The 15,005-nt window shown below is 42.0% G+C and overlaps 1 protein-coding gene across 1 annotated transcript; it reads left to right on the forward strand.

Annotated features, from left to right (window-relative positions):
• The first annotated feature begins 564 nt into the window (after positions 1 to 564).
• On the forward strand, positions 565 to 13,807 carry SIK1 (salt inducible kinase 1). Its single transcript, XM_073359346.2, has 14 exons — positions 565 to 675; positions 1,608 to 1,831; positions 2,847 to 2,963; positions 5,584 to 5,647; positions 5,880 to 6,041; positions 6,526 to 6,650; positions 6,767 to 6,890; positions 7,774 to 7,997; positions 8,326 to 8,475; positions 9,251 to 9,373; positions 9,661 to 9,883; positions 10,684 to 10,959; positions 11,707 to 11,938; positions 12,607 to 13,807. Exons 2-14 carry the CDS (start codon positions 1,679 to 1,681, stop codon positions 13,028 to 13,030), a joined length of 2,397 nt encoding a protein of 798 aa, XP_073215447.1. The 5' UTR covers positions 565 to 675; positions 1,608 to 1,678; the 3' UTR covers positions 13,031 to 13,807.
• The last annotated feature ends 1,198 nt before the right edge of the window (positions 13,808 to 15,005 follow it).

Here is a 15,005-nt window from a genome sequence, read left to right on the forward strand (position 1 = left end):
GGGGGCCGGTGCACGGGAAGCGCGGCAGCCACGCGTACACCCACCGGGTCCCCCGCACGGTGCTCCCAGGCTAGGAAACACCGTGGTCAAAAGCCCATTGTTTGCCTCGTGCAGACAGGCTGCCGGCACCGCAGGGGTGAAGGGCCCCTGGGTGGTCCCAGCTGGCCGGGGCTAATTTGGTCCGCGGCGGCTTCCTTAGTCACTTCGGCGCCGGCGCGCTGGGGGTTAATTCGTGGCCCGGCTCCAGTTCACGGGGGGTTAGTCCGGGCCGCGGCGGCTCCGGCAGGGGGCGACCCCGCAACGATAACAAACGGGTCACGTGACGCCGGGGACAGGTGCCCGGTTGTCCTCCCCCCCCCCCCCTTTTTGCCCTGACGTCACCGCCCATTGGTCTCCGGGGCGACGGCTCCATCGGGCCGCGCGTCAGAACAGCTCGTCTCTTGGCAACGGCCCGATGTCTCGCTCTCATTCAGCCTCGCGCTTGGGCGCGCGTCTCTCTGGCGTCAAAGTGACGTCAATGGGTCTGTCTCGGTTTTCGGGCGGGGAGGGCAGTGGGCGGGAGAAGGGGGATCCCGCGTGCTCCTCTGCCCCCAGCAGCACGCCCAGAGCGCGCGGAGGCAGCCGCTGGAGCAGCAGCGCCGCGAGAGCCGGGGACTGGGGAGCCCCCGCGCGCAGGTACCCGGAGCCGCGGCGGCGCTGTCTGAGGAGCGCGCGGGGCCGCTTGCTGGGGAGCGGGCGGGCGGTGCGCGGGGAGAGCCGCGGCGCTGGCGGCCGGAGCTGCGGGGGGAAGCGTGGCGGGGGGCGCGCTCCCCAACCCGGCCGCGGCGGGGCCAGGAGCGAAGCGCCCCGAAGTGCCAAGCGGTCCCCCCCCCCCCTCTGCGGGCGCTGGGCTCCTCTGCGCAGCCGGGGGAGCCGCAGCCCAGTGCGCGCCCGGCGGGGAAGCCTGTGGCTGGGTCGCGGAGGCTCGGCGGGCAGCGCTGCGGCGCCTGCTGGGTGCTCGGGGCTGAGGCGGAGTGTGTGTGTGTGTGTGGGGGGGGTTTGGCTGCTGTTAGCGATGCCTCTTTGGGCTGGGGGGAGGAGGTTGGCGGCGGCTTGGTGACCGGAGAGCAAGTGTGAAAAATGAGGACGGGAGGGGCGGGGTAATAGGCGCCGGTATAAGACAAAGCCCCAATCTTGGGAGTGTTCCTATTCAATCGGGGCATCTGGCCGCTAGAATTGGGCAGCTTTCTTCCAAGGGGAACGAGGTAGAGGGCTGGATCCCAGGGATCTGAAAAGCGCATGGCTATGAACGGGCGTGGGGTGTCTTTTTATTAGCTGCTCTTCGCGGCGAGTCGCTAATACCGGGCTTTTGCTAGGAAGAGACTCCCAGGCCGTTTCATAACTAACCTTGGGCTCTGAGCGAAGCGTAGGGGAAAGTTGGTCCGTGTCTCCAAGAAGTTGGGTTGTGCGGTCTGCCTGACTAGTTCAAAGCTTTCCACCCTGCACAATTTAAAGATTCGGTGAAACCTTTAAAATCTGATCAGTGTTGTTTGAGTGTTACTAGTTTTCATCTGGAGGAGAAAGCAAAAGCTCCCTTTGATTTATTAGTGTCTCTTATCTTTACACAGGTGCAAGGCTTAAAGAGGCGCACTTATGCATACCTTCTAAATATTGCTTGTTGCCCACCAAAGTCTAAGCCATGGTGATCATGTCAGATTATACCTCTGTTCCCACTCCAAATCAAGCCCAGCGAAGGCCTCTCCGGGTTGGATTTTATGATATTGAGAGGACCTTGGGAAAAGGAAATTTCGCAGTGGTAAAGCTGGCCAGGCACAGAGTAACCAAAACGCAGGTGGGTGTGAAATCTACTCTATAGTTTCATATAGGAAACCAAATTTTAAAGGGCATGAAACTTTCTGGGTAAGTTTTCCCCTACCCCCTCAAATGTGGTGAAATAAACTAACATACAGTAATATTGTGGTACTGTACAAAATATAATCAAGGCGATAGATTGTGTGATAGTAATAATAGATAAAACTATACGTGAGGGTTTTTTTGTTTTTCTTAGTGGTTTTATAAACACAGATGATGTAAAATAAAAACACAAGAATAGATTTAAGAAAATATTGCCAACTGTTTTAACACTTCAGTTTAATTATTTAGCCCTATGTGTATCCTTAAAGAGTAGGTAGGGTTGTGCAAATTTAAAGTAATTTGTGTAGAAAGAGAGCATGAAATCTTGCTATTTAGACTTTAGAGTTCCTTAGTTTGTTTTTCATTAAATGAGGAAGTTAATTCAGGAAAAAAATGGAAGAATTTTCATTTTTAAATCTATGTGAGTAAAGAGTTTTCTTATTAGTTGGTTTATAAATTAAACTACAATTGTAATATGCGTGTTAAAACCAGACTAGGCAATGCAATAGAAAATAGTTTATCGGGGATGATCCTGCATTAAGGGGGTATGGACTAGGTGACTTAATAGGTCCTGTGCAGAAATCAGAACTATAGTTATTTGAGCATAAGCTTTCGTGAGCTACAGCTCACTTCATCAGATGTAGCTCACGAAGGCTTATGCTCAAATAAATTTGTTAGTTTCTAAGATGCCACAAGTACTCCTTTTCTTTTTGCGGATACAGACCAACACGGCTGCTACTCTGAGAACTATAGTTCTGTTCATTACTTTGTGTAATTTTTTTATGTGAAATAGGGAAATTAAAATATATAATATAGCCTGCATTTAATAATGGAAACGAGACTCAGTTTGGCAGACTCATACGCTTTAAAATTGTTTTGTTTGAACTATTCAGAATTTCAGCAGCATAAGTACATATTTTATAACTGTCTGGGTTTGTGTTTTAAATTTATAGGTTGCAATAAAGATTATAGACAAAACAAGATTAGATCCAAGCAACCTGGAGAAAATTTACAGAGAGGTCCAGATAATGAAGCTTTTGAACCATCCCCACATTATCAAGCTGTATCAGGTAAGATCTGTTCTGATGACTGCATTCATGTTAGGTCTACTTGAATCCCATGGGTTTGGTTGCTAATGATCTTATCTTGCACATGGTTCTAAATTGCACGTGCAGGGAGAGAACTTACATTGTACTTTTTGAAGTATTTAAACAAATACAATAAGCATTGTATTTAATATTTTTTTTAGTGTTCTCTTTGAGCAGGTTTATCGTATGATTAACCTCAGTGGGCTTTTTTAATTTTTAAGCACTTTTAGTGGAAAGAGTCAAAATTGACTCAAGTTAGTTTTGGATCAAATGGAATTGATCTTGAAATTGATGGAATTGGCTACTTGTATTGTTAAGGAACTCATTTTCCCCCTGATTCTTCTGCTTTTTCAGTTTTTAAGAGCTATAGAAATATCCTACTTGCAAATTATTCTAGCAAAATTTAAGCTCTTGTAAAATAAAACAGAACCAAACTTGAATGTCATTTTTGTTGAAACCTCTCAAATAGTGAATCAATGGTCAAACTGAGCTGCTCTAAAATTTGTGAATTTAAAAAAATGCATTTTTTTTACCTTTATTTAAAGACTTTACCGCTACAGGCCATTATGCATTTGTTTGCTCCTTACACTAATCATGTTTGTTAGTTTTGGAATCAAACCAAAAAACCAAAACCCCAACATCTTCCACATTTTATTTTGTATGTGGGTATTTTAATTTAGTTCATTTCTTGTTCCAATAAGTATTAAGTGTAAGGACAAACTAGTGTGCTGTGCAGAAAATGGGATCACTGCTGCCTGATGAGCAAGGGCTGCTTTGCAAATGCTAAATACTGTATTTGATCTAATTGGCATTTGGTGTAAGTTCCCCCTAATCGTCTTAAACAGTACCATGTGGATTTAAGAAGATGTGGTATCACGATTTGTCTGTTGGGGGGGGGGGGGAAGGGTAAATGATGGATTAAGAAATCTAGCAGCAGATCTGAAATGCAGTGTGAAGTAGAAAATACTGTCATCAGTTTGGATCTTTACTTTTTTTTTTTTTTTTTTTTTTAAATGTTGTGGAGGTCAGTTAACACAAAGTAGAGTAGAAGAGCCAGTAAGGCAGGTGCTTAAGTGAAGACATTGGTTATTGAGTACTTGATCTTTATATTATTAATTGTGAAAAAATTATTTGGCATTAATATTTGATTGACGTCACTCTTGCCTGTAGAGCTATATAGGATACATAAAGGTATTGTAACCGTTCTGTTGATTGCACTTCAGTGGAATGATGCAGGTGAAAATTGTATTTCAAGGCTCTAAAAAATTAGCTTAAATCCCACCTTGTTGAACCAGATTATTTAACTGAACAAATGACACAGGTAATAGATCATAGTTTAACTTTCCAACTGAATTTTCTCTTCTTCGTTGTTGTTGTAACTGATACTGTACCTATTTGTTGGTGTTTGAAAAGTAGGGGTGGAACTAGATGACATATCAGTGTTGATGGGTTTTTTGTGTTTTAGTTTCAACACCAGCATCTAACTTTCATCCAGCTGGCACCTTTCCCAGAACACTTAAACTCCTTCCCTTCAGTTTTTTAAAATTGGAAACTTCTCTTCCTTTTCTCCCGTTTTTATTTGTTTTCGTTTGTGCATGGCATTGCAGGGGAGATGAGAGCGCTCCCTTCCCTCTCTTCGACATAAATCCTTTTTCAAAGAAAGTTGAAAATTATGGCCTCTGAAGTAGCATTGACACCTGTTTGGTTTTTGTAAGCCTCTACCGAAGGAGCAAAAAATACAATTCTCATTGAAGAGCCATTCTCGGTAAATAGTTCATGCTAACTGTTGAAACAAAAAGGAAAAATATGTCCCAGTCACTAAAAATAAATATGTGAAATGCTGTACAGGGTTATTTTGGTTAGGGGGGGTGGGGAGGTTCTTCCAAAAAAAGGAAGTATATTGGCTAGTTTATAACCCATTTTATGGAAGTCAGTAGCAAATGTTTAAAAGTAAATCAGTACTAGCTCAATAAATGAACTTTTGGCTAGGATTGACACTTGCTGTTGACAGACATGGAGCAGTATAGTTTGCTCAAAAAGCAAGCTTTTGTTGCTTGCCCGGCAGAGCTGTCACCTTGCAGGCTAAGGTATCATATCTGATACCAGGTGGGACTAGGGTATATGATATCGCTTCTTCACTGTGTTCTTGCTGTAAATTTCTGCTCTAATGATCTTTGTATCTGCTAGCCTTTTTAGCACAAAGTCCTTGAATTCCAGAAACCCGTTTTTTAATTTAAAATGTCCTTGAGTGATCAAAAGTGATTACTGAACTCTGTTTTCATTAAAAAATGTATTGCAATTGAAGTAAAGCTTGCTGAAATACTCCATAAGCCTATTTCATAGACATTTGAGGATATGGGGGGGAAAAGAGTATGGAGGAAGCAAGTAACTGTGTATGTTGGATATGCAAGCATTAATTCGCTATCTTTCTGAATAGCTCTGCCTGAAAGGAGTACTGTGGTTCAGGAATGAAGGCCTTTGGGTTGCTGCCTAAAGTGGCTGTAAATAATTGCACTGAGAGGTTCTAGATTTAGGACATGGCATTTTTTTCGTAAAAACAATTTCAGAGACCTGTAACGTGTCCTAATTTTTGTCTTGACAGGTTATGGAGACAAAGGATATGCTTTACATTGTTACTGAGTTTGCAAAAAATGGAGAAATGTTTGGTAAGTTCTCACTGAAATAACTAACACTTACCTAGATTTAGAAAACCCTACTTTATTGTTGGTAGTCATGTAGGGTAATAAGAAGATATGTTTTTGACGTAGTGTTAAAGGTTTCCCAAAAGTCAGAGTCAGGTGTCACAAATACCAAATGGTGAATGCAGCTTTGTCAGGGTAATGAAAACATACTGCCAGGTGTTAATTCTTGTTCATAATTTATTTTTGTGTGCTACAGATCATTTGACTTCCAATGGACACTTGAGCGAGAGTGAAGCTCGAAAGAAGTTCTGGCAGATCCTTTCTGCAGTGGAATACTGTCACAGCCATCACATAGTGCACAGGGATCTCAAAACTGAGAACCTTCTGTTAGATGCTAGCATGAATATCAAGTTAGCAGGTGAGAACATTTACATGGTTACTTTTGCTAAAATATAAAGCAGGAAATGAAGTCCTGTTTCTATAGTCTTAGAGCTAGGTGCTCCTATAAATATGTACAATAAAAAAAAAAACTTTTTAAAACTGCTGTATAGATGCACATACTGATAGTACTATTTTTCTGAATATATCTTCTTGTTGAAAAAGCCTAGGTTAAATGAATAAGTGTAGAACTTCTATGCAATAAGGGCTTGTGTACTTGGTGAGATAAGGCATACTACAGCAGTGTGATTTCTTAAGTGCCCTAACATACTGCACATTAATTGATCCATGTAGACCCTGCTGGTGCACAGTAAAATTTCCCTAAGTGCACTAGGGAACTATACTTTGTATTACCCCACCATGTAGACAAGTCCTAAGTCTGGTTTTCCTTCGTTTTCTCTGATTTCGAAATGTTAACCTGGTATTTCATGAAGTCTCACTTCAGACTCTTCTCTTTACTTCAGACTTTGGATTTGGAAATTTCTACAAATCAGGGGAGCCCCTCTCCACTTGGTGCGGAAGCCCACCTTATGCAGCCCCTGAAGTTTTTGAAGGCAAGGAATACGAAGGACCTCACCTTGATATATGGGTAAGCTTTATGTTTTATAGTGTTCACATTTTATGCATCATCAAACTCTTCCTGGGCTTTCATGATTGCTAACTGTACTCCAGTCCCTTACATGCTGTGCTATTTTCTGTTAACAGAGCCTTGGTGTGGTGCTGTATGTCCTCGTTTGTGGCTCTCTGCCTTTTGATGGACCCAATTTACCAACTCTGAGACAAAGAGTGCTGGAGGGACGATTCCGCATCCCCTACTTCATGTCCCAAGGTACGTTTCCTGGAATCTTAACACCAGAAAAGGGGCTACCAACAGGGGGCTGATTGGTAATCTGGGTCTTTTTGTGAAGGAATCCGTTTTCTGCCTCTCCATCTGTTAGATTTTGCATTTGTATCTTTTTCAGGGCAATGACAGATGGGAATATTTTGCAATCACACATTGTGCTTTCCCTTTCTTAGGTTTTCAGCAGAGTTTCTTTAGTGTTGTACTTGCAGCATACACTAGCACATTTTCTTTCCCGGGATCTGTTATACATCTAAAGGGCTTACACTTTTTCTTTTTTAGATTCAGTATAGATTTATTTATTTATTTATTTATCTAATGGCTAATTCACACTCTTGCTGGAGAAATAAGTGGGTTTTTTTTAAATAGCATTTTAATGATATTAGGCTGTAATTCTTAGGTGGGTGTAGTTCTCAAAAGATTGTAACTGTACACTAGTAGTATATTTTAAAATTTCGGAATATGCTATCAAGGACAGTAAAAACAATAAGGTTTAGCAATCTAGCTCATTCTTGAACAATCTTGTCAAAAGGGGAATTAAAGGATATTGTTACTACTGTGACCTAGGCCTTAATAGTATCCCTTACCTAATTTAATCTTAACAATATAATCAAAGCTGCTCACAGACAAGTAAGTGCTAACATGGAGACCAGCAGCATGCGTATGTAACGGACTATGTGCCAAATTCAGATTTACTGTAAATGGATGAAACATCTGTAGAATTGCACCCACTTAAAACTGGTCTGATATAATGTTGATGAAGAGATTTCCTAGTGCTGTCTAAATGCAGCAGTAAAATAACTAATAGCCTCTTGTATGTGGCTGGCTTTTATTTTTACCACTTGTTAAAGGCATTTTCTGTTTTGTCTAGACTGTGAAACACTAATCCGACGGATGCTAGTTGTGGACCCAACTAAACGAATAACCATTGCCCAGATAAAGCAGCACAAGTGGATGCAAGCAGACCCTTCTCTCCATCAGCAGCAATCTTTGTCCTTCTCCATGCAGAACTACAACTCTAACCTGGGTGACTACAATGAGCAAGTCCTCGGGATCATGCAGACTCTTGGCATTGATAGGCGGAGAACAGTTGAGGTGAGCCGTGGCTTGCCCTTCTAGTATGAGTGGTGCTTACTTCTTAGATACTTGCTCATTGACTAATAAAGTGCCGATGGTTAGACAACACTTGCATGCAAATCGGTTACTTAGGAAAGAACAAGAGGTTAGCTACTCAGTTTTATTTTTATATATAGTGTGTGTGATCAAAAATTAACTTTGATTCAATGTAACTGTATAATGTTCAGTAAAACTTATTCACAAATTATTGGACACAGTGCTGTTAAACTCTGAGCCCCTGTTGCTGCTTTTTGAGTTCTTTAAATTGATTTATCTGTATCTCAAGAATCCTTTTCATATCTTCTAGTCTCTACAAAACAGCAGCTACAACCATTTTGCTGCAATTTATTACCTTCTCCTGGAGCGCCTCAAGGAGTACCGAAACAACCAGTTGTCCAATCGTCCAGTGACTGGCCGTCAGCAAAGACCAAGGAGCTCTGAGCTCAGCAACATTGAGGTAAGAAGGTGCATTATCTAATATAAAGTCACATCTGCTGGTATTCTTATTCTGTTACTTTGCTGTATCATTTACTTTATTTAGCAGACATTGCTGCCCGTAATGTCATGGGAAAGCCATAGAGAGGTCCTCTGAGTCAAACTTAATCTCTGTCCTCAAACTAGAGGGTACAGTATTCCATTCTTCAGCAGGCTGCTGATTGAATTTGGTGCTTGATTGAATACTAATGGCCCATTTCCTAATCACTGGCACTAGTTTATGGTCCAAAGAACAGTCTCTCTCCAGTGCTCGTCAGTAATTCACCAAGTGATCAGGCTTCTCATTGAAATATATCCTTTCAGAAGCACAGCAATTAAACTTCCTCTGATTCCTTGTTACAGCCACCTCAGAGAGATTCCATGAGTCAGTTAGATTTTCTTTTCTTTCATTCTTTTTTTAACAAAAAGAAGGGATGGTTGGGGTGGTGATTAAGACACAGAACTGACATCAGGCGATCTGGGTTATATTCCCTGCTTGCCACAGACTTCTTATGTCACCTCCTGGCAGTTGTCTTAATCTCTGTACTTCAGCTTTTCCATCTGTGAAAGGGAGCTTCATGGGTTCCTACTTATGTGTGAGTTGAGAGGGTAAAATTGTTAATTCTTGCCAAATGCTTTGAGAAGCTTGGATGGAAGATGCTTTAGAAACTCAGTATGCAAACAACATATGAAGTTTTTGAATTGCAGTTTAGAGGATGCCTTCTCTAAATCTTTTTTTTTTTTTTTTTTGCCTTCAGATGCCTCAAGACAGCCTTGCAAGTGAATCCCTGAGATCATCTCTGCTTTACCATCAACCTCAGAACTTGATTCAGTCATCCTTGCAAGCAGAAATGGATTGTGACATGAACAGTCCATTACAGGTTGGTGCTCTCAACTAAATCTCACCTACAGATTTTTATTGTTCTATCCATTTGACATGACAAAGGTTTAAAAGTATATTTAGCACTTGCCTGTTTCCGCCTCTCCACCCCTCCCTCCCCAAAATTTAAACATAAGATATAAATACAGTGTCACAATGCCCTTTCATCACAATATGCATAATAAAGGCACACTGAAGAGCTTTGCAAAGCTCTAACAAATGAGAATATTTTTTCGAAAATAAACTAATAGCTTTTCACTTATTTCCTGTATTCTAATGTCTTTGCAGCCAGTATTCTTTCCTGTGGATCCCAACTTCAATGGTCTCTTCAGGAATCGCTCCATTTCTCCCAACAGTTTGCTAGAAACCACCATTAGTGAGGAGGTGAGGCAGGAGAAAGACCTGGAGGAGGAAATCAAGGCCTACAACCCTCTTCACCTCCCCAGTAACACCAGCAGGAGGCACACGCTGGCTGAAGTCACTACTCATTTCTATCCGTGTACCCCTCCATGTAAGTCCTGCAGGGAGGAAGGTCTCTGAAATATGGGCTGTGAGGGGTGGAATACGGTGATGGCTCCCATAGAAGATTGCATACAACAAATATCCGTGATTAATTGCTATTTTCGCCACCATTCTGACTTAGGGTAGAGAAGGTCAGTAGTAAATGGTCTGCAATGTTCACTCATTGGGTATTTATTTTTAAATTTAAATAACATGGTTTCTGAAAACTCTCCTAGAAATTGCATAATCTTACGCAGTTGTATTACTTGGGAGAGACCCCAGCTAGCAGTAGTTTGGGAAGTTTTTTTAGTAATTACCTACATATTTTTAAAGGGAAGTGTTCTTTCTTTATATTGTACCCTCCAACTCCTTCCTGCACCCCTCCACCACAGTAAAACCTCATAAAATCTCTCCTCTATTGGAATCAATAGAAATGTTGCTATTGACTTAGCTGGAGCAGGGGAGAGCCTTGTGCAATTGAAAAAAACAAAAATCCGTGTTAGGGCTCTAGCGCCAAATAGCACACAGTAAGTGCTGGTCTCAGGGAAACAAATTCTACATTGAGTGTGCACACTAGATTGCAAGTGAACACTGAATTCAGATTGTTTATGACCTCAGCAACCCTTGATGGAATCATGTCCTAGTACAACATGAGTTGCTGTTCTATTGTTATCTGAGACTTCTGATGCTGACAGGTTATGTATAATTGCAGTGTAGGTGGACAGACTAATCTGATGGCAATTTTTTCTTCCTGTACTCCATTTTGGAAATGTTCTCTCTTCACCTTCCCCTTCTCCCCTTCATCTGTAGGCATAGTCATTTCCTCTTCGACAAGCCCCACAGAAGGAACTAGTTCCGACAGCTGCCTCACCTCATCTTCAAACAACAGCTCAGTGGCTCTGAGCAGCTGTTTGGCAGATCAAGTAATGACTGGTAACCCAGCCACAGCCAGGATGACATCACCGTTTCTGACTTCCCAATCTGACACTCCAGGGCTGCAAGCCCAGGACTGCATGGGAGGTGCTTCTCTGCTGCCTGTCAGCTTCCAGGAAGGAAGACGTGCATCTGATACCTCATTAACTCAAGGTAATTCCTTTCTTGCTGTATAGTTGGCTGTACACTTTTCTAATTAGCAACACGGTAATATTTTGGGAAGCTTACTCTGACTTATCCATCCTAACTTAGGGCTTTCTGTTGTGTCCATCATGATAGTGCCATAGAACATAAGGGATAACTTGACTTCATGTAAGTCACCTACCCCAGAGGTTCCCAAATCCACGGACCAATATAGAATTTCCCATTTCTGTGACAGCTATTCTTGGTGTTCTACTCTTTTACACTGAGTCCGGTACGCCACTACTGCCCACTTCCAATTTAGTTGTACAGACGCTCCCCGACTTATGCAATCATTCTGTTCTGGAATGCCTTGCGTAAGTCGAATTTTGCGTAAGTCAGTAACTTATACCCAACCGTTATGCGCCCCCCTCATCCCTAAAAAACCCTCCTATTTCTAGCTTACAGAACTTTTTCCGTAAATGCGGATTTGCGTAAGTCAGCTCTTGCGTAACCTGGGGAGCATCTGTACGTGCCCCAATCTAGTCGAGCTTGAGCTGCCCCAAACCACAGTCTTGCAAGTGCATAAGCTTCATTGCTGACTATAGGGCATGCAGATGAATGTGAAGTGTCTGTTTCACCTGAAGTCTCACTCTAGTAAACGAGTGCAGTTGCCCAGAGAGGTTGGGAATTGCTGATCAACGAAGAAGTGGAGCATCTAGGCAAAACGCTAATGATGAATACACATATATATATATATATTTTTTTTCTTGCCTCTAGGCTTGAAGGCATTTAGACAACAGTTACGAAAGAATGCTAGAGCCAAAGGTTTCCTTGGGCTGAACAAAATCAAGGGCTTTGCTCGCCAGGTGTGCCAGTCTTCATCCGCTCGGGCAGCACGCAGTGGCATGAGCCCTTTCCAGCATTCTCAGCAGAACACGTGCATGTACAGCAATGGAGGAAGCAGCAGAGAGGGCCGAAGCCTGCTAGAGGAGGTGTTGCAACAGCAGAGGTGAGAAAGCATGCTTAGCATAGAGACTTGAACAAGGCAGGGACATATAATCCATGTTGAGCTTCCTCTACAAAGAGCTGTTCTTTTTTCATAGAACCTCATTTTTGGTCAGGGAATGAGGCTGAGGGTTAGGACTACTGGGTTCTCTTTCAGGCTCTTGCCCTGTGACCATGGACAAGCCTCTTAACTTCTCTGTAACTCTGCTTATGTATTTGTGAAATGAGTATAATGCCGACCTACATATTTCACAGGAGTTCTTAGGTTTTAAGATCATCATGTAGATTTTAAGATAGTCACATCAAACGCCATATGTATTGGAAGGGCAAAACATACTACTTCTGCCTGTCAGAGCTTTATTTTTGTTTAATTTGGGGGAAAGATACTTTCCTGTGGCATGGAGATAGGGCCTTGTAATTTGGTAGAGTTACAGCTCACAAGTGAAGCACAGTTCTTAGTCACTGAAATGTATATTCATAGTGGACCAAATTGTGCCCTAATTTTGCTGTTGTAACTTCCAAAGATTACCATATTTGTATCTAGTTTTACTAAACTGTTGCTCAAAATGCTTTAAATGCCCCAGTAAGGTCGGCAGTGTTTGGGGAAGTGCTACAGGGAAGAACAGTATGATCAAGAAGTATTAATTTCCTTCACTCTGGAATCTTATTCAGAATGCTCCAGTTACAGCATCACCAATTGATCCAGCCAACATGTCACCAGCCCTCTCGGGTGTCTGCCACACACTGCGTCCTCTCTCCTGACAGTACAGGCACTTACAAAACATCTAACTCTCTTCTGCTGTCAGAGCTACGAAGGGAGAACTCATTTGAGCTGGCATTTGGTGGCAACACCCAACTGCTCCAACCTCACCTCTTTGGAGTCAGTGTCTCACCAGTGTCTTCAGCTGCTCATCTTCTAGACACCCAACTGTACATCAGCAGCAATGTCTCTCCGATCACCACCACCAACTTCTCTCAGCAACAGAATTTCTCTGTGCAGTCTCCGAGCTACGATGCTGTCACTTTGCAGAATGGGGACTGTGAAATGGAGGACCTCACTTCCAGCCAGCTGGGGAAATTTGTCCTGGTGAAATGAGAGCTCCTGCTGTTGTAGCTCACACCCCTCTTTTTATTTTTGCAAAGGACTTCCACCATTGTTCCACAGCATTAGTTCCATGGATTGCTGGTGGCGTGTGGATGAGTGACTCTCAGAAGCAATAAATTTTGAAGTATGTGAAGAGGCTGTCTGGTTCAGAAAGCTAACAACTTTATAGAACTGAAACAAGCAATATGTATGTCTTTTGGCTTCTATTATTCTTGCACTGAACAAATATGAATAGAAACTGAAAAATGTTTTTGAAGACAAATAATGAAGGGTGGGTAGGGGGTGGGAAGCAGGGATGGATGAGGCCGGGTAGAACACTTTGGTACTGTACTTAAGTCAGACCAATACAGCTCTGCTGTTATGCAAGACTTTAACAGCTGTCAGTAGTGGTGACACAGCAGGGAGAGGCTTTTCAAAGAAGGGACCAGAGCCTCCCTTTTTCACAATATTCTTTTATGGGCTTGTGAAGCTGATTACCTCTTAAAAAAAACAGTGGCATGCAACATTATGCATTGATAAAATTTAAAAATGGAAGCATTGCCATTTGTTTTTGTTTAGTTGATACTCACTTTAAAGGAACCAACACCTCCTCCCTAAAAACACTTACGCTTTAAATGAAAACTGTGAACTTCTTGCTTGATATATCAGCTAGAACAGCTAAAACAAGTTCTGATCATTAGCACAGAAGCAATTAATCTCTCTTGGAATTTTATCCCCTGATATCCTGATCCAAATTGTGTAATGTCGTCTTTTTTTTTTTTTTTTTTTCTAAATCTCGAGGAATCTTTTCATAAATGTTGTCTAAGTTGTTTTCCCTGTATTCCTGCAGAGGCACTGGGATTGAAATGAGTAAAATTGGGCTCTGGGGTGGAACTATTTCTTTCAAAAAGCCTCCCAGAGGTTGCCTGTGAAGTTGCCTGAGGGATATTTCTTAGTGCTGCACATTTTATTTCTGCTGCTAATTACATTTTTACGCATTTCATTATCCGGGTCCAGCTAGAACTGACTCTTGGGGAAGCGTGCAATATCGAGGTTATAATTATACAAAGACAAAAGGAATAGGCTAGAACAGAATTCTACTCCTAAAGGAGTACAGCTATTTCTGAACAAAACTATTAAAACTGAGTGAAACAGCACAATCTTTGGGTGTTTGGTTTGGTTTGGTTGGGTTTTTTGGCATATTATCAATGAGGTTTTTGATTAGGTGTTTTTATGTATGGTTTTTAATACTGTATATGTGTATAAATAGGAAGAAGAAAACAATATATACACTACTTATTTTTTTATACTTTGTAATATGCTTCTATTGTGTTTCTGGTGTAAACTCCCTCTCTGACGGAGCATGACTTATGTTGGTGTCAATGGAAGTTTGTGTGTATAAAGGGGAGAATAGACCACAACCTCTTACAAGAATTAGTGGGGTGAGGGTTCAGCTTTGGTAGCAGGTGAGTAAGCAGTGAGCCAGTTTAGCCAAAAGTTACCATCTGAATGTCAGAAAAATAGTTTCATTCTATCTAAATGCTTAAAGGACCCAGGTCTTTAGTGTGACACAGGGTGCCTTCAAGTTACCTTGGCTTCTTGTAACCTGCAGTATTACACGTTTTCAAAAAAACACCCTACTTTTTTAAAAAAGCCAAAGATCAACCAGGTTAATTGGTTTGAGGGGGAAGGGGTAAAGATGTTATGTGGCTCAGTGTCTGTGGCTTTCATAAATTACTTTATCTGTGTACAGTATCTGCGTGTCTGTATTGATATATCTCCAGCTTGCTGCTGCTGCTATGTGGTCTGGAAGCTTCAAGGTGTAGGGAAATTACTTTGATTGAATCTTCGACTGGTTGGTGCCTTGCAGCAGAGAAAACACCAAAGTCTCATGCTAATTTGCAAAGTGTTTTTTTGCTTTTTGTTTTTTTTAAAGGGGGAGAGGGAGGAGGGAGAGAAGAAGCCAGCTCATCACAAAGCAGCAACT

The sequence above is a fragment of the Lepidochelys kempii genome, chromosome 1 (assembly GCF_965140285.1).
Source record: "Lepidochelys kempii isolate rLepKem1 chromosome 1, rLepKem1.hap1, whole genome shotgun sequence".
NCBI lineage: Eukaryota > Metazoa > Chordata > Testudines > Cheloniidae > Lepidochelys > Lepidochelys kempii.